Raw genomic sequence first — 24,951 nt, forward strand, 5'->3', positions numbered from 1 at the left:
TTTGGTATGGGTGGGGAGAAGAATGTTTTAAGAATATTATAAATGTAGAAATTCATTAAAGTACTTTTGAGTTTTCCTATAAGGACAAAGACATCACTTTGCTGACAAAGGTCATGTGGTCAAAGCTATAGTCTTTCCAGTAGTCATGTACGGATGTGAGAATTTGACCATAAAGAAGGCTGAGCAGTGACAAATTAATGCTTTCAAAGACTCTTGAGAATCCCTTGGACTGCAAGGAGATCACATCAGTTAATCCTAAAGGAAATCAACCCTGAATATTCACTGGAAGGACTGATGCTGAAGTTGAAGCTCCAACACTTTGGCCACCTGATTCGAAGAGTCAATTAACTGGGAAAAAACCCTGATGCTGGGAAAGACTGAAGGCAGGAGGAGAAGGGGGCAGCAGAGGATGAGATGGTTAGACAGCATCACCGACTCAATGGACATGAGTTTAAGCAAGCTCTGGGAGACAGTGAAGGACAGAGAAGCCTGGCATGCTGCAGTCCATGGGGTTGCAAAGAGTTGGACATGACTTAGCTACTGAACAACTATGAGGAAAACTAAATAATAAATTTTTGAGGAGGAAGCCTTATTTGTTATTTTAGTTTTAAAACTGTTTCACTTACTCCTGCCCTTTCTTTCTGAGTCCTGAGTAACTCCACTTAGTAACATGAATTATTTTGTCTATTAGAATCACTTCAGCAGGAGGACTGCTAACTCCCTTTTTCGCTGTGAGCCATCTAGACAAAGTCTTCAGAAGAATGCCAAATTAAGCACAAATGTGTGTTTAAAATACCAGTGATGGGGTTAGTTTATTATTTTTTTTAATACAGCTTACATTTGGAAATCAAGTTCAACAAATAAGCTGTGTTGGTCAAAGGACTTTTAAAGTTGATGGCACTTCAAGAAAAGGAAGCTATTTCTTTATGCTGCAAAATTCAAAGAATTGGAAGGGAGTAAATTTCTACTATGAAAAGAGAAATATAATAACTACAAAGCTCATGAATTTCACTCAAAGAGAGCTAAACCAGACAATTTAAGGTTTTAAAAAATCAACTGAGATGTGAGAAGTACTTTCTTTAGAACTGCCTATTGACTTTAATAAAATCATTACAAATATTAGACTAAATGTTCATATTGCATAGGCTGCATTCACTTTATCTACACTTCCAAGAGCTTTTCTTCTATGTGAAAGTGAAATACTGTCTCATTTCTTTCACTATAAAATTGGAGCGTGTGTTAAGTAACACAGTTATGTCATGAACAGTTCTGACATCACGATCCAAACCAATCATCTTCTTATTTACATTACAGTATGTAATCTCTTACCAGGATCCTGTGGCCTAATTTAGTCAACAAGCATTCGTGAAGTATTAATATTTTCTAAGAATTCTTTGAGCATTTAGGGGCTGTGTACCTAAGTGCCTCTTAAAAGAGGCACCTTTTAAAGGAGGAAACACATTCTTTAGTTTCCCAACTCTTAAAAAAAGTATCTTTTTTTTCTTGCAGATAAATAGAATAGAATTGAGAATTCAGATGAAGGAAAAGATAACTATGGAAATCTTATATCCCAAATATTACTTTGCTTATTTGATGATGTAGCGGCATATGGCTCATTACAATAATGTTTTTTTAGAAACCAAGTAAAGGATTATATTTAAGAAACTGATTTTATGTTTTTTTTGTTTTTTTTTAAATCTTCATGCACTTTGAAACAGTCTCTTCTAAAGAGAATGATTTTCCCGAAAACTCCAGAAGAATGAGAGAAGCTCTGTGGCGTGTGAGATAGAAGGAAAAAAATGAAGTGTCAGTCTTTGTTCCTTAGAAGAATTCTTGTTATTGTTAAAATTTTGGAAAAGAGTATGTCTTCTAGACATTAAGTTATGTATAAGGTCACATAGGTAGTGAGGAGCTGAGTCCTGATCCAACACAATCCTATGTCACTGGTGGCCACATTGAATAATCCAGTGTGTCCCAAAAATCTCCCCAAGAATCCAACCACACCCTGCCTCAATACCATGCTGCCTATTATAGTATAAGAGTAACTAACAGGCTTCAGCATGGAAATGTTAAATGTTGTCAATTACGGACCAACATTAAATGGAACTGATGTTTATGTGAATGACATTCTTTAGTTCACTGAGCTACAGAATATCATTTCAATTATTTGGGCTTTCCAGCTTTTAAAAAAAATTTTTTTCCCAGCCAATTAATTTGTTAGAAAGTAAAGTTCAGTGCATGCTAAGTCACTTCAGTCATGTCTGACTCTTTGTGACCCTAAGGACTATAGTCCACCAGGCTCTTCTGTCTGTGGGATTCTCCGGGCAAGAATACTAGAGTGGGTTGCCATGCCCTCCTCCAGGGGATCTTCCTGACTCAGGGCTTGAACCCACACCTCTGATGTCTCTTGCATTGGCAGGCGCATTCTTTCCCACTAGTGTCACCTGGGAATTCTCATAAAATTCATAAACACAAAGGCTTTTGATGCAGAAAGATGTGGATTCAAATCCAGATTCCACTTCTTATTAACTATGCCACTTGGAGCATGAGACTTGAACATTCAAAAGTCCCATTTCATCAATGAAACAATGTGAGAACACCGAGCCCATAGGGTCATCTTTGAGATGGAAGATGACACATGTAAAGCACTTGGCACGTGGAAAATATCCAACATCCTCTAATTATTAAAACTACTGAACTATGAATATCTTAAACCTCTTTTGGAATAGCTTAGGTGATAAATACATATCTTTCATCAGGGAACAAGAATATCAGGAAGTATTCATTAAAGCCCGCTATATTTATAAAGTTATTAGCAATCTTACAAATAATTTTGCGAGTCACATTACAAAACAGTTTAAAATTATCAGCTCAGTGAATGTCTATTTATGAAGTAGGTAGAAAGTACTGATTTTTTATCATTAATCATAATTCTTTAGCTACATATGCTTCATGTGAGAAGTTCAACGAGAATTATTAACATCTTTGTGTTGGAACATTAACCTGGTGAAACAGTCTCATTAGGCATTTCAATCTAATCGGCTGTCCTTAAATAGCGAGAACAAAGATGGATCCTGAATAATTATCTACTGAGCTCAGAGTATATCATTTGACATGACTAAACCAGAAAATATACATGTATATCTGTATTTAATATTTGTAGGACTAATGTAAATGCTCAAAGTTAAAAAGAAAATCAGATTTCTCATTACTTTCCAAAATCATTCAAAATGAATAAGGGAACAACATATTGTCACATATTTCACATTTTTGGACAAATGTTTCCTAGAAAATTATAGTAAATCTAGAGAAATATTTTTATTGCAAACTTGTTAAATTTTTTTAAATGCATGTTATTCATTTAGCATGTAGAAAATAACATTAAAATGTAGCAAAATATATTATGGTTCTAGCATACTTCAGTAAAAATGTGATTCAATAAATATTCAGTCATGTTGGTAACAGAACCACTGAGACTAGTCAGGTTAGAAATGGGCTTATATTTTAAATGAATTAATTTATTGGTTAGAACTTCTAAATATATACAAATGAAACAAAGGACTGAGATGTTCTATTGATTTTGTGAGCATATCTGTGTTGCTAATTAATTGAGCATCTTGAAGAGAAATAAACTCCTGTTAATAATTCTAATTCTCTGATTACATGTAAATGGAAACTACAGTAGGGCCTACTTCCCTCATTAATGCAGGGCTACTCGTCTATGTACATACAGGATTATCTATACTGATAGCCCAAAGTAGAAAATACTCTTCAAAAATTAAGTTCTTACAGGCTCACAGACAAAATTTTACTTTTCCTAGGCACACACAGGAAGTAATGAAACTCACAGCATGGCCATAAACAAGGCATGCTTGAACTAATCTAAAAAAAAAAAAAAAATTAGTTCCCACTGAACAATTGAGAATTGTCCTAAACTACTCATGATTGGATTTTAGAAAGCTTAAAATGTTTAAGTATTCTAAGTCAGCTTCAGTAGTGAGCTCACAATCAGTTGTATGCAATACAAAAACTTTCTTTTTTTAAGCAAGAAAGCTCATCAAAATTGGTTCAACATGATTAAAGCTGCAAAACATTTTATACTCCAAAGAATACAGGTGTATATTTCAGATTGCTGTGAAAAGCTCACAGATTTACACTAAACCCATTTTACACACTGGTAACTTAAGGTTTAAATTCAAGATAAAAGTAACAATGTCCAATAAACTGGAAGGTATTAGATACTAAACCCAGGGGACCTCTGACCTCTGTCAGAGCCGCAGGGAGACTTACGATGTAGTTTTGCAGAAGTAGCTCCACTGAATCTCTCCCCCCATACTTGATGATCCAAGACTTCAGCTTTGACTCTGCAAGAACCAGCAGTGAGAGCAGACGGTACTTTAATTCTAGAAATTCCATTTTCATTAAGTGTAGCTCTGATGTGGAGGAAACAAAATGAAACCTAGAAACAAAACACCAGAGAATTTACAGAATGTAACTAATAGTAACAGAATGGGGCTTACTTAACCTGTTACACGTCAGTATTAAATAAAATGCAGGCACAAGGTCTTCTAAACTCTGGCTGATCAATTACTCTCAGGAAAGCTGGTTTGGTTTCTAGCTCTGGGTTTAAAGGCAAATCACGATTGATTGAAGTCTTTGATTTAGTTCTTTCTCCTGCCAAGATCGCTCTCATCTGTTTCTTTTAGAAGCTGTTTTTGCAATATTACATAATGTTCCTCACAGTACTGAATAAAAATACAGCCTCTGAAGAAACCATCTCTGTGATTTTTCAGGCTGTGGGTTCATGCTGGTTTACTCTTTTTAACTAATCATGTATTAGAACGTTGGCATTCTCAGCATATGCTATGGGAACCCAGTTTTTATGTACCAAATGCAAGCATCTAGGTACCAAAAAATAATAATAATAACTCAGAAAGAAAAGACATGGAAAAAAAGCATCCACCGAGCCTTTTAACTACACTTCATTCAAAATTAGACATTCTCTTACCTCTCGGCCATGTCCTCTAATTGATCAGGTGGCACTGGGATCCCGTTCACAGACCTGGTCCGGTAGATTTCATGGAATGCTCTTTTGTGGGCATCTGTGTTTTGAAGCAGATCCTAAGATACAATTTTTTTAAAAAAATAAAAAATGAAGAAACATGTTCACAGGAAGCTAAGAAGCATAATTTTCAGCCTGCACGGATGAGTCAATGTATTCAACAATTTGATGGTGCTGCCACAGCCATACGCGGCTTGCTGCAGAGCACAGGCTTTTACCTTGTACAGGAGCCTGGGTGCTTGTCCATAAGGCCCTGTGCTAGAGCCGTAGCTAATAATTATGGCATCTTTTAAACACACATGACACTTGCACAGCAATGCATTCAGACATTTTAAAGGCACATGGTCCAAAGGAAGATGTAGTTAGTGCTATAAACGATAAATGTTAGCATTTTTCTCTTTCCCTGATTTTGAATCTATTGGTTTTCCAAAGCTTAAAACTAGGTACAACTAGTTTAACCCTTTAAAGGTAAAACTAAAAATGTTAAATTCTCTATTTTATTCTGAGTGTGTGCAGGCTACCCTAAAGTCATGCTTGCTTGCCATCTTAAAGTAAATCAATTGCATTACAACATATTATGAAAACACTCTTATGGTTAGAAGATTTCAAACAAGCACAGGGAATGTCCCATAGATATCACAGTGGGAAGAGTAAATGTGATGTTTATAAAGATTCTGTCTAGATTGTACAGAACTCCAAAAACTTTTCATAATGTATTTAGATTTGTTTTCTGAGTTTTCATTGTCAGAAGATATATTTATATGAAGATTCACATGTCCTTCACAATTCCTAGCTAATTTCTCACATAAAAGCAAAGAAGGAGAGAGGTGAAAGCAGATTCATGCCATATTTTCTAGAGCTTAGGTGGTTTCTCAATAGCAGAGTAAATAGCCAACAGATTGTCACTCACTAAAAAATAAGATACGTTAACCTACCAGAATGAATTAGAAAAATCAACACTCTTTTGGGACTTCCCTGCTGGTCCAGTGGCTAAGACTCTGCACACCCAATGCAGGGGGCCTGGGTTCAATCTTTGGTCAGAGAACTAAATCCCTATTGCAACAACTAAAGGTCCTGCATATCACACCGGAGACCAAAGATCCTACGTGCTGCAACTAAGACCTGATGTGCCAAATAAAAACATATATATATATATTTTTTTAATTAACTAATAGTGTTTCACACTAAGATTTAGTAGATTAATCAGAGAAAATAGAAGCAAGAAAACAGCCTAAAACATAAGACACTTGATAGGTACAAATGAATGCTTTCATATATAAATTAAGATGCTAAAGTCATACATGTTTGTTAACATAAAGGATTAATTTTCTTTTCGTTCAGAGGATGTTATTTGTTACATTGTAAAAAAAAAAATTCCAGCCCCAAACTATTTCTATCTTGATATGTACTTGCTATTATCACCTTCTGAGATGCTTTGAGTCTGTAGGTAATGGCACAGATATTCACAAGTTCCCTGTTCCCAGTGGGAGGGCACCACAGACATCTCAGAGCTGATCACAGAGAACAGCGGACCATCCTAGAGTAGCTATTGCCTTGAGTATTTCAATCACTTGTCTGCCTCCTTCTTAACCTGTAGACACAGTTCTATAGCTTATATCTTGACCAAAACTCCCCCAAATGACTTCAGGGCAAGTTTAGAGCCACCACCACTCCCACCTCTTATTTGTTCTGTGTGACTACATGTTAATGTATGGGTGGGAGTCTGTGACTCTATTGGAATTTCCAAATGTCCAGTTGTCTTTCAAGAAGCTTTCCCTGTTGTAGTTTTCTATATCTAATGACTTGAAAAAAATCTTGACAAGAAATCAAAACAAACAAAAACATTTTTACATGTGACCAAAGAATACAGATGCTGTAATGCTGCTGGGTCCTCTGAAAGGCTGTCTCACTACAAAGCAACCAGATGCTGAGCACAGCGTATGACTTTAGTTCACTAGTGGGCTCACAGGAAGTAAGTGAAACCTTTAAGTCTCCCATTTTCAGTAAAACATGACCCAAAACTGAATCACAGACCTATGAACAAAATCATTGAAAAAGCTGATTGTCCACCTCATTAGAACTGATTCAAATGTATTCTTTTTAATGGCTGAGTAATACTCCATTGTGTATATGTACCACAGCTGGTGCACTGGGATGACCCAGAGGGATGGTATGGGGAGGGAGGTGGAAGGGGTTCAGGTTGGGGAACACATGTACACCCGTGGCAGATTCATGTTGATGTATGGCAAAACCAATACAACATTGTAAAGTAATTAGCCTCCTATTAAAATAAATAAATTTATATATATATAAAAAAGCTGATTGTCCTGGACAAATATCAACACTGTGCAAGTCTTGGAACTTGAATAATGTGAGAAATATTGAAGGTGAGAACTCAACATTTAGCCAGAACCCTCGAAGAGAGCTGATGTGTCCCTGGTTGACAGCAAATGCAAACACAAAAGGAAGAATGCAAATATTGCCAAACACAGGAGACACGCTACCATGAGTGAGAACCAGCAGAAATAATACATTCACAGTGTTAGAAAAATGTGAGTAATTTAACACTTGACAATAACAGTTTGCAAGTTAGAAGAGTAGGACCCGGTTAAAGTGTTCTTAATTCCTTATATGGATTAAAAGGAGGTCAAGACATTGATTTTCAATTTCATTAAGTATCTATGGTATAATTTCAAGGACAATCACGTTACACAACTACAGTTTATAACTTGAAGACAGTTTGAGGGAAAACATGGTATAAGAAAAATAGGCAAGCAAATCAACAACGACAACAAAACCCCTCAATCAAACATTTTAAAGCAATTTTCCTCTAATTAAAAAATTTTTTTAAAAATTCCTTCCATCAACTTATAAACAGGAAGAATGCAGGGGAAAAAGAAAGAAAAAGTAGCACAAATAGAAGGAAATGGTAGAAACAAATTCAGATATATCAGTAATTATAAATAAATGTGAATGGATCATAAGGCAGTTCTATTTCCAGTTTTTTAAGGAATCTCCACACTGTTCTCCATAGTGGCTGTACTAGTTTGCATTCCCACCAACAGTGTAAGAGGGTTCCCTTTTCTCCACACCCTCTCCAGCATTTATTATTTGTAGACTTTTGGTACATATACACAATGGAGTATTACTCAGCCATTAAAAAGAATACATTTGAATCAGTTCTAATGAGGTGGATGAAACTGGAGCCTATTATACAGAGTGAAGTAAGCCAGAAGGAAAAACATCAATACAGTATACTAACGCATATATATGGAATTTAGAAAGATGGTAACAATAACCTGGTGTACAAGACAGCAAAAGAGACACTGATGTATAGAACAGTCTTATGGACTCTGTGGGAGAGGGAGAGGGTGGGAAGATTTGGGAGAATGGCATTGAAACATGTAAAATATCATGTAAGAAACGAGTTGCCAGTCCAGGTTTGATGCACGATACTGGATGCTTGGGGCTAGTGCACTGGGACGACCCAGAGGGATGGTATGGGGAGGGAGGAGGGAGGAGGGTTCAGGATGGGGAACACATGTATACCTGTGGCGGATGCATTTTGATATTTGGCAAAACTAATACAATTATGTAAAGTTTAAAAATAAAATTAAAAAATAAAAATAAAAAAATAAAAGCTGAAAATAAATAAATAAATGTGAATGGAATACATATTTGCTTATGGAAAGTGAGAGATTGTCAGATTAGACAAACAGAACTATCTGCTTTTTAAAAGAGATGTTCCTGAACACGAAGAACAAGGATAGGTTGAAATTAATACAACAGAAAACAACAAGCCAGGCAAATTCTAATAAAAGAAGTCTCATATGTGTGCATCAATATCAGACAAATAGACTCCAGAACAGAAGTCTTTACAAGTTATTAACTGCTTAATTAATTATTGTTTTCTTGGGCTCCAAAATCACTGTGGATGGTGACTGCAGCCATGAAATTAAAAGATGCTTCCTACTTGGAAGAAAAGCTATGACAAACCTAGACAACATATTAAAAAGCAGAGCCAACAATTTTGCTCTAAAATTAATTGTATATCCTAGAATTTTGTTTGAGAATTAATTGTATATCCTAACAAGTATCTATTGAATAAAACTAGACTTCCCATAAATTTATTGAAAATTTGATCATCCCATGCAGTTCAGTTCAGTTCAGTTGCTCAGTCGTGTCTGACTCTTTGTGACCCCATGGACTGCAGCATGCCAGGCCTCCCTGTCCATCACCAATTCCCAGAGTTTACTCAAACTCATGTCCATTGAGTCAGTGATGCCATCCAACCATATCATCCTCTGTTATCTCCTTCTCCTTCAGCCTTCAACCTTTCCCAGCATCAGTTCAGTTCAGTTCAGTTGCTCAGTCATGTCCGACTCTTTGTGACCCCATGAATTGTAGCACGCCAGGCCTCCCTGTCCATCACCATCTCCTGGAGTTTACTCAAACTCATGTCCATAGAGTCAGTGATGCCATCCAGCCATCTCATCCTCTGTCGTCCCCTTTTCCTCCTGCCCCCAATCCCTCCCAGCATCAGAGTCTTTTCCAATGAGTCAAATCAATTTTTTGGCGCTCAGCTTTCTTCATAGTCCAACTCTCGCATCCATACGTGACCACTGGAAAAACCATAGCCTTGACTAAACGGACCTTTGTTGGCAAAGTAATGTCTCTGCTTTTCAATATGCTATCTAGGTTGGTCATAACTTTTCTTCCAAGGAGTAAGCGTCAGGGTCTTTACAAATGAGTCAGTTCTTCCCATCAGGTGGCCAAAGTACTGGAGTTTCAGCTTTAGCGTCATTCCTTCCAAAGAACACCGAGGGCTGATGTCTTTTAGAATGGACTGGTTGGGTCTCCTTGCAGTCCAAGGGACTCTCAAGAGTCTTCTCCAACACCACACTTCAAAAGCATCAATTCTTCAGCACTCAGCTCTTTTTTTTTTTAAATTTTATTTTATTTTTAAACTTTACAATATTGTATTAGTTTTGCCAAATATCAAAATGAATCCACCACAGGTATACCCGCGTTCCCCATCCTGAACCCTCCACCCTCCTCCCTCCCCTCCCTTCCCTCTGGGTCCTCCCAGTGCACAAGCCCCAAGCATCCAGTACCGTCTGTGCATTGAGCCTGGACTGGTGACTCGTTTCATACATGATATTATACATGTTTCAATGCTATTTTCCCAAATCTCCCCACCCTCTCCCTCTCCCACAGAGTCCGTAAGACTGATCTATACATCGGTGTCTCTTTTGCTGTCTCGTACACAGGGTTATTGTTTCCATCTTTCTAAATTCCATATATATGCGTTAGTATACTGTATTGGTGTTTTTCTTTCTGGCTTACTTCACTCTGTATAATAGGTTCCAGTTTCATCCATCTCATTAGAACTGATTCAAATGTATTCTTTTTAATGGCTAATACTCCATTGTGTATATGTACCACAGCTTTCTTATCCATTCATCTGCTGATGGGCATCTAGGTTGCTTCCATGTCCTGGCTATTATAAACAGTGCTGCGATGAACATTGGGGTACACGTGTCTCTTTCCCTTCTGGTTTCCTCAGTGTGTATGCCCAGCAGTGGGATTGCTGGATCATAAGGCAGTTCTATTTCTAGTATTTTAAGGAATCTCCACACTGTTCTCCATAGTGGCTGTACTAGTTTGCATTCCCACCAACAGTGTAAGAGGGTTCCCTTTTCTCCACACCCTCTCCAGCACTCATTGCTTGTAGACTTTTGGATCGCAGCCATTCTGACTGGCGTGAAATGGTACCTCATAGTGGTTTTGATTTGCATTTCTCTGATAATGAGTGATGTTGAGCATCTTTTCATGTGTTTGTTAGCCCTCTGTATGTCTTCTTTGGAGAAATGTCTATTTAGTTCTTTGGCCCATTTTTTGATTGGGTCATTTATTTTTCTGGAGTTGAGCTGTAGGAGTTGCTTGTATATTTTTGAGATTAGTTGTTTGTCAGTTGCTTCATTTGCTATTATTTTCTCCCATTCTGAAGGCTGCCTTTTCACCTTGCTAATAGTTTCCTTTGTTGTGCAGAAGCTTTTAAGTTTAATTAGGTCCCATTTGTTTATTTTTGCTTTTATTTCCAATATTCTGGGAGGTGGGTCATAGAGGATCCTGCTGTGATGTATGTCGGAGAGTGTTTTGCCTATGTTCTCCTCTAGGAGTTTTATAGTTTCTGGTCTTACATTGAGATCTTTAATCCATTTTGAGTTTATTTTTGTGTATGGTGTTAGAAAGTGGTCTAGTTTCATTCTTTTACAAGTGGTTGACCAGTTTTCCCAGCACCACTTGTTAAAGAGGTTGTCTTTAATCCATTGTATATTCTTGCCTCTTTTGTCAAAGATAAGGTGTCCATATGTGCGTGGATTTATCTCTGGGCTTTCTATTTTGTTCCATTGATCAATATTTCTGTCTTTGTTCCAGTACCATACTGTCTTGATAACTGTGGCTTTGTAATAGAGCCTGAAGTCAGGCAGGTTGATTCCTCCAGTTCCATTCTTCTTTCTCAAGATAGCTTTGGCTATTCGAGGTTTTTTGTATTTCCATACAAATTGTGAAATTATTTGTTCTAGCTCTGTGAAGAATACCCACTCACACCTATGGATAGATCAACTAAACAGAAAATTAACAAGGAAACACAAACGTTAAATGATACAATAGACCAGTTAGACCTAATTGATATCTATAGGACATTTCATCCCAAAACAGTGAATTTCACCTTTTTCTCAAGCGCACGTGGAACCTTCTCCAGGATAGATCACATCCTGGGCCATAAAGCTAGCCTTGCTAAATTCAAAAAAATAGAAATCATTCCAAGCATCTTTTCTGACCACAATGCAGTAAGATTAGATCTCAATTACAGGAGAAAAACTATTAAAAATTCCAACATATGGAGGATGAACAACACCCTGCTGAATAACCAACAAATCACAGAAGAAATAAAAAAAGAAAGCACTCAGCTCTTTTTATAGTTCAACTCTCACATCCATACATGACCACTGGAAAAACCATTAGCTTTGACTAGACGGACATTTGTTGGCAAAGTAATGTCTCTGCTTTTTAATAAGCTGTCTAGGTTGGTCATAGTTTTTCTTCCAAGGAGCAAGCATCTTTTAATTTCATGGCTGTAGTCACCATCTGCAGTGATTCTGGAGCCCAAAAAATAAAGTCTGTCACTGTTTCTACTGTTCCCCCAGCTATCTGCCATGAAGTGATGGGACCAGATGCCACGATCTTTGTTTTCTGAATGTTGAGCTTTAAGCCAGCTTTTTCACTCTCCTCTTTCTTTTTTTTTTTTTTTTTTTATTTTTTATTTTTTAAAGATTTTGTATACATGTGTTCCCCATCCTGAACCCTCCTCCCTCCTCCCTCCCCATACCATCCCTCTGGGTCGTCCCAGTGCACTAGCCCCAAGCATCCAGTATCATGCATCGAACCTGGACTGGCAACTCGTTTCTTACATGATATTTTACATGTTACAATGTCATTCTCACTCTCCTCTTTCACTTTCAACAAGAGGCTCTTTAGTTCTTCTTTGCTTTCTGCCATAAGGGTGGTGTCATCTGCATATCTAAGGTTATTGATATTTCTCCCAGCAATCTTCATTCCAGCTTGTGCTTCATCCAGCCCAGAGTTTCTTATGATGTACTCTGCATATAAGTTAAATAAGCAGGGTGACAATATACAGCCTTGATGTACTCCTTTCCTGATTTGGAACCAGTCTGTTGTTCCATGTCCAGTTCTAACTGTTGCTTCTTGACCTGCATACAGATTTCTCAGGAGGCAGGTCAGGTGATCTGTTATTCCCATCTCTTTCAGAATTTTCCAGTTTGTTGTGATCCACACAGTTAAAAGATTTGGCATAGTCAGTAAGCAGAAGTAGATGTTTTTCTGGAACTCTTTTGCTTTTTCTATGATCCAGCAGATGTTGGCAATTTGATCTCTGGTTCCTCTGCCTTTTATAAATCCAGCTTGAACATCTGGAAGTTCACGGTTCATGTACTGTTGAAGCCTGGCTTGGAGAATTTTGAGCATGACTTAACTACTGTGTGAGAAGAGTGCAATTATGGGGTAGTTTGAGCATTCTTTGGCATTGCCTTTCTTTGGGATTGGAATAAAAACTGACCTTTTCCAGGCCTGTGGCCAACTGCTGAGTTTTCCAAATTTGCTGGCATATTGAGTGCAGAACTTTCAGCATCATCTTTTAGGATTGGAAATAGCTAAACTGGAATTCCATCACCTCCACTAGCTTTGTTCATAGTGATGCTTTCTAAGGCCCACTTGACTTCACATTCCAGGATGTCTGGAATCACACCATCGTGATTATCTGTGTCGTGAAGATCTTTTTTGTATGTGTATTCTTGCCACCTCTTCTTAATATCTTCTGCTTCTGTTAGGTCCATACCATTTCTGTCCTTTATTGTGCCCATCTTTGCATGAAATGTTCCCTTGGTATCTCTAATTTTCTTGAAGAGATCTCTAGTCTTTCCCATTCTGTTGTTTTCCTCTATTTCTTTGCATTGATCGCTGACAAAGGCTTTCTTAACTCTCCTTGATAGTCTTTGGAACTCTGCATTCAAATGGGTGTATCTTCCCTTTTCTCCTTTGTCTTTCGCTTTTCTTCTTTCATAGCTGTTTGTAAGGCCTCCTCAGACAGCCATTTTGCCTTTTTGCATTTCTGTTTCATGGGGATGGTCTTGATCACTGCCTCCTGTACAATATCATGAACCTTCATCCATAGATCTTCAGGCACTCTTGTCTATCAGATCTAATCCTTCAATCTATTTGTCACTTCCACTGTATAGTCATAATGGATTTGATTTAGATCATACCTGAATGATCTAGTGGTTTTCCCTACTTTCTTCACTTTAAGTCTGAATTTGGCAATAAGGGGTTCATGATCTGAGCCACAGTCAGCTCCTGGTCTTGTTTTTGCTGACTGTATAGAGTTTCTCCATCTTTGGCTGTAAAGAATATAATCAATCTGATTATGGTGTTGACCATCTGGTGATGTCCATGTGTAGAGTCTTCTCATATGTTGTTGGAAGAGGGTATTTGCAATGACCAGTGCAATCTCTTGGCAAAACTCTGTTAGCCTTTGTCCTGCTTCATACTGTACTCCAAGGCCAAACTTGCACATTACTCCAGGTATTTCTTGACTTACTACTTTTGCATTCCAGTCCTCTATAATGAAAAGGACATCTTTTTGGGTGTTAGTTCTAGAAGGTCTTGTAGGTCTTCACAGAACCATTCAACTTCAGCATCTTCAGCATTATCAGTCAGGGCATAGACTTGGATTACTGTGATATTGAATGGTTTGCCTTAGAAATGAACAGAGATCATTCCCACAGAAGAGCATCCCACTGTGCTTCTTTATATTGCTAATCTAGATACTGTTAAGTTCCCATCACTTCATAGCAAATAGATGGGGAAAAGTGGAAACCGACAGGTTTTCTTTTCTTTTCTTTTCTGCAGATGGTGACTGCAGCCATGAAATTAAAAGATGTTTGCTTGTTGGAAGAAAAGCTATGACAAACCTAAACAGTGTATTAAAAAGCAGAGATATCACTTTACTGACAAAGGTCCATATAGTCAAATCTATGGGTTTTTCAGTACTCATGTGTGGATGTGAGACCTGAAACATCAAGAAGGCCGAGAAACAAAGAACTGATGCTTTCCATCTGTGTTGCTGGATAATAATTTTGAGAGTCTCTTGGATTGCAAGGAAATCAAAGTAGTCAATCTTAAAGGATATCAATGCTGAATATTCATTGGAAGGACTGATGCTGTAAGTGAAGCTCCCATACTTTGGCCACTTTATGTGAAGAGTTGATTTACTGGAAAAGACCCTGATGCTAGGAAAGATAGAGGGCAAGGGGAGATAGGGGCAACAGAGGATAAGACGGTTGGATAGCATCACTGACCCAATGGACACGAGCTTGAGCAAACTCTGGGAGATAGTGAAGGACAGGGAAGCCTGCCATGCTGCAGTTTATGTGGTCACAGAGAGTCGGACATGACTTGGTGACTGAACAACAGTAAGTATAAGCACTGAAGCTTACTTAATACTGGGTTCCCTCAGGGCTCAGCTCTTGACTAATTTTCTGTCTGTACTTATTTATTTAATCTAAGTCTCCAAGCTTTTAACATCCCTTTATATATCAAGGACTCTGACTATTTGGCCCCCTCCTGTCTCTTATCTCCCGCTACCCACTCCGCATATTTACTGGGGCGTGAAACAGTCTCACACTTACCTTCCCCCAGACTGAACTCCATCTTTCCTCCCAAACCTGCTTCATTGCCTTTCCATCTCAACTGATGGAAACTCCACTTTTCCAACTGCTTGGTTGAAAAATCATAGTGTCATTTATGACTCCCCTTCCTTCATAATCAATATCTAATGCTAAAAATTCTCTTTGTTCTGCCCTTGAAATATACTCAGAATCTATTTCTTACCATCTATATAGCTATGACCTTTGTTCAAGCCACTCTACCTGGATCATTGAAATCGTTTCTCTCACTTCTCCCCTCTTTGACTAGCCATATCCTCACACAGCACCAGAATGCTGCTGTTAAAAGAGTGATTCTGTCATTTCTCTGGTAAGAAAGTAGATGGGAAAAGATCATTAGGATATAACAGAGAAAATTAAGGATGCTCAAAGTGCATTTAAGGAATGTGACAAAGTGCATAGAAATAAAACTGGGGAAAATGGAGGCTTAACTACAGGCACAAGAATATTTTGAATAATTTTGTGTCAATAATTTTGAAAACTTAGTCCAAGGAACAAATTCTCAGAAAGTATGATTAGCATTATTGACCCAATTACAATTTTGAAAGCCTGAATATTTATAAAACCATTTTTAGAGGCTTTTTTTTTTAACAAGAGTAAAAAAACAAACAATAATCATTGCTCTTACAGAGTTGAGATTACACTGTAGGAGATCAAGCAATAAATAAGATAAATAATGAAATTAGCATTTGAGATGAAGATAATGCTAAAGAGAAAAACTGAATAGGGAATGGGAAAAGGATGTTGTCCTTTCAAAGAGGTGGCCAAGAAAGGATTGACTAAAAGGTGACCTTTCAGTAAAGGCCCAAGGAGATGAGGAAGAATGCCTGGAAAATATCAGGCAAAGAGACAAGAACATTCCAGAAATGTTGGCAAGGGCAAAGGCCTTTGAGTAGGAACACACTTGCATGTTCGAGGTTCTCTTTTCAGTGTGGTTTCACAGACTCCCCTGCTTAAAATTGCAACACCACCTTACCTTCCTTGTCCTTCTATCTTTTATTCTAATATAAAATGCCTTTATTTATCATATTTATTATTTCTTAATTGCCTCCTCCTATGAAAAGGCAAGTTATATTAGGGTAGAAGTTTTGTCTGTTTTACTTATGGGTATATCACAAATGCCTAGAACACTACTTTACACATAGAAAGAGTTCAATAAATATTTGTTGAAAGAGAAGGAAAGACCATTTTAGGACCATATGGTCCTGTTCAAAATTACCATAAAATATCTGGTTTATGCCAAAAGGTCCTTGATAATTGGTCATATCTGGTCCTATCCAAAATGTCCATAGAGACATTTGGTCCACATCAAAAGGTCCTTGATATTTGGCCCTGTCCTAAACTATTTGTTCCATGAACCAAATACACTCATGGACATTTTGGACCAAATGTGGGCTAACTGAAAACACTGGAAAGAACAGGAAAAAAAAATTAAGAAACCAAATGGATAAAGTAGTTCAGAGTCTAAAATGCTTCCAGTAAAGGTAAAATGAGGACTGAAAACTGACCACTGAGTGAGGAACAAAAAGCACCCTCATGAACCTGCCATGGCTAGATGGGCAAGGGAAAACACGATTGGAATGGGTTCTAGAAAGGATGAGATTTCAGATAGTACTTTCAAAGAACTTCACTTTGTAAAAGAAAGAAAACAATGGACAGTAGTTCACTATATACATTATCCAGGATATGGGAGCAACCTGAATGTTCATCAACAGAAGAATCGATAAAGATGTAGTGCATATATACGATGGGATATTACTCTCTGCCTCTGCTGTGAAAAGGAACAAAACTGGGTCATTTGTAGAGATGTAGAGGGACCTAAAGACTGTCATACAGAGTGAAGAAAGCCAAAAAGAGAAAAACAAATACCTTATATTCATGCATATATGTAGAATCTGAAAAAATTGGGATAGATGATCTTATCTACAAAGCAGAAAATAGAGATACAGATGTAAAGAGCAAACATATAGATGCCAAGGGGGAAGGGAAGGAATGGGATGAATTGGGAGATTGTGATTGACATACATACACTATTGAGTCTCTGCATAAGACTGATAGCTAATGAGAATCTACTGTATAGCACAGGGAACTGTATCCATTGGTCTGTGATGACCCGAGTGGGAAGGAAATCTAAAGAAGAGGGGATACATGCATATGTATAGCGGATCCACTTTGCTGTACAGAAACTAACACAACATTGTAAAGCAACTATACCCTAATAATTTTTTTTTTAATGGACAATAGCTGAAAGGAAGGGTACAGTTAAGAAAGAGGGTATTAAGAATAATGACACTATATTTCATGTGGGTGGGAAAAATCCAGCAGAGAAAGAGAGAGAAAAAATAAAGAAGCAAAGTACTACAGGAATTATCTTCCGGAACAGAGCTGGGAGGATGGGATCCACTGTACACGTGGAGGGGCTGGCCTTAGCTCGGAGCACAGATGGTTCATCCATAGTAACAGGAGAGGAGACAGAGTATTCGGTCACAGATGCGTGTAGGTGGGTTGATGTGGTCGTGGGAGCTTGCGGAAATTCTTTTTTGACTGCTTCTATTTTCTCAGAGAAATAGGAAGTGGTGTCATCAGCTAAGAGTAAGGATGAAGGAGGAGGTGTGGAAGGTTTGAGGAGAAAAGGTATAAAATAGTTGTCCCAGAAATGCAGAGGGAAGAGAGTCCAAAAATGCCTTTGGAGTGCCGGGGAGCATTAAAGGCCCACTTGGGTTAGTCAGCGTGCCTGGGGGTGTGTTTATCTCCAACCACAGTCAACTGCATGAACGTAGGCAGGAGCTGGGCTGAGAGCTGGCTTTAACCAAAAAGTCACCTGGTGGATCAGATGGTAAAGAATCTGCCTGCAATGCAGGAAACCTGGGTTCAATCACTGGCTCAGGAAATCCCCTGGAGAAGGGAATGAAAACCCACTCCAATATTCCTGCCCAGAGAATTCCATGGACAGAGGAGCCTGATGGGCTATAGTCCATGGGGTTGCAAAGAGTTGGACATGACTGAGCAACTAACACTTTCACTTTTTCTTGTTTAACCAGGAGAGAAGAACAAAGTGAGACCTGGTTGTTGGTTTATCTTCCACATATACAGTTAACCCCCACCATGACTCAGTAAATGAGATACACAAATTCAATTGCACAAAATGCAGGGTTGCATTAATGAGATGTTAGTGAAAAACACAGCATTTTAAGTTAGGACTGTACTATTACAAGACACAGAGGAAGAGTATTAGAACTTACGCAAAGCACAAAACATGCAATGAGAAAATATAGTCGCAAATGGCTGAGAGATCAAGGCCTAATCCCACCACTTTCTAAGACCACTAGTAACCCCTCCCCCCACCCTGATCCTCACTTTTTTTTTAATTTAATTTAATTTTATTTTTTAACCTTACAATATTGTATTGGTTTTGCCATATATCAACATGAATCCGCCACAGGTATACACGTGTTCCCCAACCTGAACACGTGTATCCTGTTCTCCCTCCTCCCTCCCCATACCATCCCTCTGGGTCGTCCCAGTGCACCAGCCCCAAGCATCCAGTATCGTGCATCAAACCTGGACTGGTGACTCATTTCATATATGATATTATACATGTTTCAATGCCATTCTCTCAAATCATCCCACCCTCTCCCTCTCCTTACTTCTTAAGCACCAGGACGTAAGAACTTGGTGACTTGGTTTGCCTTCCTGTGAGAATGGAGGAGGAAACGAGGTCTGGAGCCAACGGCCAATTACACTATTATGTAAATACACACGGTCTATGGCCTTATATTTTCAGAGACAACAATACAGCATGAGAAATAACAAAAGTAAATGCAGATGAAAAAATAACACAGAGCTACTGGAAAACAACTCGGGAAATGAATGTACTGGGATTGTCATAACAAGTACAGAAGAGGGAAATGCAAATCAAAGAATTTCTAGGAAAATGGGGACATCTCCAAACCAGAATGAATGGGTGCCTGGGAGACCTGAGTCAGCACAAGTCCCAGACTATACTGGTGAAACAAGGGTATTATCAGTTAGCTGTTAATAAATAATAAATTGTAACCTGCTGAAGCTCCAATACCTTGACCACCTGATGCAAAGAGCTGACTCACTGGAAAAGATCCTGATACTGGGAAAGATTGAGGGTAAGAGAAGGGGGTGACAGAGGATAAGATGATTGGATGGCATCATTGATTCAATGGACATGAGTTTGAGCAAGCTCCAGGAAATGGTGAAGGACAGGGAAGCCTGGCGTGCTGTAGACAGTGGAGTCACAAAGAGTCAGACATGACTTAGCAACTGATCAACAGCAAGCTACCTTCACTGATCAGGTTTGCTTTAATAATATTTGTAGGTCCTCCAACTATCCCACAACCTTAACAAAAAGATGTTGGCCAAGCTGAATTTAGGAACTTGGAGTCAGCTGTGTCCAGTTTGAGCTCCAGCTGGTTAAGACTGGTTAGGTCCACTGACCCTCCATCTGACCATGGGTGAGTGTCCGCATAGTGACCTTTTGATGTCAGAGGGCCCTAAACTCCACCCTCTGATCACACTGATGCCACATTTTCGGAACATGGAGCCCATGAAGAGGTCTGTGGCTTAGTTACATCTGCACAGAATTAGGATCACCTCACCCGTTTCTTATCTCCAGTGACCTTTCCCATGTTCAGCTTTATCCCATAAATACTCAGAACCCCTCACCTTCAGGGAGATGGACTGAAATTTGTTCTCTCTCTCCTCAATTGGCTGCCTTGAGAATAAACCCTTTCTCTGCTGCAAATCTTAGTGTCTCAGCCTTTGGCTCGCTGAGTAATGGGCAAACAAACCTGATTTGGTAACACTAGGACCGTTACGCTGGAAGGTTTTCCAGCCAGAGTATTTACCTTGTGTTGCTCACGTTTCCGTTGTATTGTGTTGGCTGTTTCCTCATGAACCTGCTGAATGGTTATTTCCTCTCTTAGGGCCACCTCTGCTCTGTATAACCAGGCCCCTATGGTACCCAGAGGTGCAGGAAGAGACTTGTCAAGTTGCATATGCCAATCGAAGAGCTGAAATACAAAGTAGAAGGACAGTGTCTCAACACAGAAAAAGACAATTCCTAAAACTCCCCCAAATGATTTTAAAGCCTACAAAATGCTGTAAGTTATTAATTTTGGGTTAATTTAATACATATCAAGTAAGAAAATATCTGTGTCCTAATCTAATGTTTTGAAAAGTTCAGAACACAGCTACTTTCCTTCAAAATCTCCCACATAATGAGAACAGGTCCAGAAAAATCAGGGTCATCTAGACATCTCGGGAGGAAAATGAGAATTAGGATTCTTTCTACAATAATGTAATTCTCTAATGATTTCATCATTTCTCCCACTTATCCGATTCTCAGGTACTGCTTCACAGCTTATTGGAATGGTGGGGGGATGGGTTGGGATCTAACTTATTCTTTCATAGAGCTTAATGGGAAAAGTTGGATTATAAAAGTGAAAATGGAATAAGTATAAGGCAAATATTCCCATGAGGGATAGAAGTTTCAGAGGTTTTGAAATCTCGGACTTAATGTTTGCAAAAGATTAAAATGAAAGCTACAGAGCGATGTTCCTTCAAGTTCAAGACCAGGTAAGCAGATAAGCTTAAATTAAAGAATATAAAAATAAACGTGAATACAGGAAGATAATTGACTGTTGATGAAATCTGGTTATGGAATTTGGAGAAGTTGAGGCCTCATTCTTGGGGAGTTACTTCTAAAAACCCAGGATTAAATTGTAAAAAAGGAGAAGTAACCCAGGTGGTCTTTCAGGATTTCAGTGGGTTGTCTTGTCTATGGTGATATTACAATAAGACAGGCTAAGCAGGGAAAGAGTTGTTAAACAGGCACTTCCACTAACTTAGAGGAAAACTTGACAAGAGGACAAAGACCATCCCACTGGTAAAACCTCCAACCACAGACAGAGGCATGAGGACCTGGTGTAACATCATTGTGAAGAAAGAGATGATAGAAAGTATTCCCAACTAACTTAAGTCCTGATGAAATGAATTCTCAGAGGACTTACCCTGGAGGACACTCTATCCCAGGCCTGTTTTACCAATGCTTGGTCAAGTGACAATTTACCATCTCTATGTAACGGTTGCAATAAGTGTTCAATCTGTTTCCTCTTCATTTCATATTGAACTCTGAAATGCTTAAATGACTAAGAGAGGAAAAATAGCAAGAATAGGGCAGTCAGTCAAAAAAAGCAAAAGCAAAGGAAACCATGTTTCCTAAATAACAATCCTTTATATTTGGATAACGTTCAGTAAATGTTGCTGATAATAATAATGACAATCGTGATACAGCCAGCATTCATCTAGCCCTGATGATGACCCTGGCCCCTTGCTCAGTGCCTTCTGCACATTAGCGTCTCTGGCTTCCCATCATGCTACAACTTAGACAAGCCTGTTATTACTACCACAATAAGCCCAGAGGTGACTTGGCAGACACAAGTAGTAGAGACAGCACTCAAGGCCAGGATTTCTCATTCCTAGGTAAATAATCTACAAGCCAGTCCCTGCAAGAGTATAAATCTATGTTCATAATCAAAATTGTTGTTTTACTTTAAAGTACCAGTTTACAAGTAGAAATTGTATACATCCAACAACAACAACAACAAAAACCAGAATTAGTGGTATCCTAATTTATATTTAAGTAAATTTGTATAAAGAGGTTTACTTTATGTAATAACCTTTTGCTTTAATTTTATGATGTTAAAACACTAAATATTGTATCTTTCTTTTGTCACAGTATGGTTAACATAAATTTGTAACAGGTAGACTTAACTGTAAGTCTAATATTAATATAACCTAAGAAAGGTTAGTGATTTTAATGAAAGCCCTACATTTTACATTACACTGCTGCTGCTGCTAAGTCACTTCAGTTGTGTCCAACTCTTCGCGACCCCATGGACTGCAGCCCACCAGGCTCCTCCGTCCATGGGATTTTCCAGGCAAGAGTACTGGAGTGGGGTGCCATCGCCTTCTCTGTACATTACATTAACCCACTCTAAAATATGTTTCAAAGTCTACATATGAATTGAAAATGTCACTGAATGTGCATTTAATGTCTTTAACATTAAAAATAATAAGGAACATGAGGATAGCCCCCATAGAATCTAACAGATAGCACATTTGAAAGAACTTCTAAGTCACTAAGTACACAAACATGTAAATTCACATGAAGAACACTTGGGGGAGATGGTGAATACATATTTACCACAAACTTTACCTACCATTCACTATAACTTAAGGCAATTTTAAAGTACCAAAACATATAATCAGTCTTAAATTTTATTCTACAGAATTCTACATACAGAAAAACTGGAAAATGCACTATTAATTGATAAGTACAAACATTAGATTCTGATTACATAATAAACATACAAATGAAAGAAAACGTTCCCTATGTGGTCTAACCCTATTTAAGAGACTGATCTGAAAGGGATGCTTCTGTTTTGTACTTTTCTGATACTTAGATTTCCTCTTATAAATTAACTTCTGTACCATGGTAACTTTATAACTTGGAATTTATTTTTTGATAATTTATGCTAAAACTGAAGCTCACTAATGGACTAAATAAGGACATTCATTCTGTTCTTGTATTTATAGCCTCAATTTACTGATTTAATCATTTTAATGTTCCCAGAAAATTATCTTTTGAGGGAAAAAAATTATAATGAGCTTCAGCAAAAGGAACACATATATAAGAATGTATTTATTGCATTTCCAAGTCCATCAAATATAATACTGATGAAACCATCCATCTAAATTCAGGCACACTTTATAGATATGATTATATAAAGTCACACACTAATTCCAACAGCTAAATCTTTTATCATCTGCCGTTTCACATCTCTTACATCATTCACCTTTTTTTTTGTAGCAAAAATTGTCAAAATACATTGTAGATTAGAATATACCATAGTTCTGCCACCGAAATGCAATGATATTTTAAGCAGGAGAAAATGTCAGTGCTACGCAGAGTAAGTCACAATTCAATGAAAAAAAAAAAAAAAAAACTTGTTAAAGGATTTTGGAAGTGGAAATTGGAAGCTGAAATCTAATTGATGACAGTGTGATGAAACTGGGAGAAAGAGCAACCGCAACAGCAGCAACACTGAACTCAACCTGAACGCAGCAGTGCTGAGTGAGGCAGGTAGCAGGAGAAACTGATCTTACTAAGGGACCTACGCCAACTCTTCATGCTGCAATTTTTATTTAATTCAGCTTATCCTACAGAAAATTTCAATTTGCCACTGAAGTCATATTTTGGTGGAATTTCTTGTGAGGTAACATCTGTAAGGTCATGTGTTACATAAAAACAATGGCCAGATTTTTGTGTTTTGGATCGTCTACAAGACTGAGTTCTGGGAAAGTGATGAAGCCTCACAACTCTATATAACGTGACACATACAATTTAAAACTACCAACTCCAGCTCTGGGTGTATATCCGAAGCAAATGAAAACAACGTATCAAAGAGATAGACACGCACCCTCATGTTTATTGCAGCATTGTCACCACAGTCAATTGATAGAAACAATTTAAGTGCCCATTGACGGAAGAATTGGCAAAGAAGATGCGGTGTATATATATAATGGCATATTATTCAGCCCTGAGAAAAACGGACAGCCTGCCATAAGGGACAACATGGGTGAAACTTAAAGATGCTGCACTAAGCAAGATAAGGTAGAGAAAAACAAAGACTGTATAATATCATTTATATATGGAATCTAAAAAGTCAAACTCCTAAAAACAGAGAGCAAAAGGATGGTTACCAGGGGGTAGAGGGTGGAGGGGACAGGGTGGATATTTAAGTACACAAACTGGAAAAGTTTAGGGTACATAAGTCCTAGTTCCAAATGCACAGTAAAGTGAATATGGACAATAGTATTGCATTACAATCATCAAAATTGCTAAGAGACTGGAACTTAAACATCTCACCCACTAAAAGTAAATGATAATAATGTCACATGTTAGAGGTGCTAATTATTGTTACAATGGCAAACATATTACAATATATAAATGCATTAAATTTTAAAAACTACCTATTTACATAGAAACATGATTAAAAATTATATGTAAACTTAAGATAATGCATATTATTTTTAAAAGATATTTCTCATTAACATCACTTGAAAGATTAAACATAGATTAAATGACATATGTGGCTCTTACTCATGAAAGGCTTTTAAGAAAAGTGAAATATCTCTTCCATACATTACCTGATATTTATCCTGCAAACTTGAGTCTGTCATCTGTGCCCTTGTCAAATCTCTTTCAAATTGTTCTATCCAAACTTTCATCTCCTTCAAAATTAGCCTGTCTTCTCTCTAGAAACCACAAGACATTACAATTTTATTAGTAACTGTGCATTTACTTAATTGCTGATTAATGCCTGACTGATCCTAGGATACACTGAATATTTAATAAGCTCCAAATGTCTCTGAAAAACTTTCTCCTTCCCTGCCCTCACCTTTTCCAGAGAATAAGAAGCAAAAATTAATTCTATAAAAAATCTTAATTATCATACTGAATACCGAAATTATCTACCTCCGTTGTTC

At 37.8% G+C, this 24,951-nt stretch overlaps 1 protein-coding gene across 2 annotated transcripts in view; it reads right to left on the reverse strand.

The window, feature by feature from the left end:
• The window catches only part of SYNE1 (spectrin repeat containing nuclear envelope protein 1), a 505,866-nt gene that overhangs the window by 344,660 nt on the left and 136,255 nt on the right, over positions 1–24,951 (reverse strand). For both annotated transcript variants that reach the window (XM_070796399.1, XM_070796398.1), the window contains exons 11-15: positions 24,613–24,720; positions 21,411–21,548; positions 20,247–20,411; positions 5,009–5,121; positions 4,291–4,459 (exon numbers count right to left, since the gene is read on the reverse strand). In XM_070796399.1, the coding sequence (XP_070652500.1) occupies positions 4,291–4,459; positions 5,009–5,121; positions 20,247–20,411; positions 21,411–21,548; positions 24,613–24,720 (693 nt within the window). The remainder of the gene's footprint in view (positions 1–4,290; positions 4,460–5,008; positions 5,122–20,246; positions 20,412–21,410; positions 21,549–24,612; positions 24,721–24,951) is intronic.

Source organism: Bos indicus, chromosome 9 (genome assembly GCF_029378745.1).
Source record: "Bos indicus isolate NIAB-ARS_2022 breed Sahiwal x Tharparkar chromosome 9, NIAB-ARS_B.indTharparkar_mat_pri_1.0, whole genome shotgun sequence".
Taxonomy (NCBI): domain Eukaryota; kingdom Metazoa; phylum Chordata; class Mammalia; order Artiodactyla; family Bovidae; genus Bos; species Bos indicus.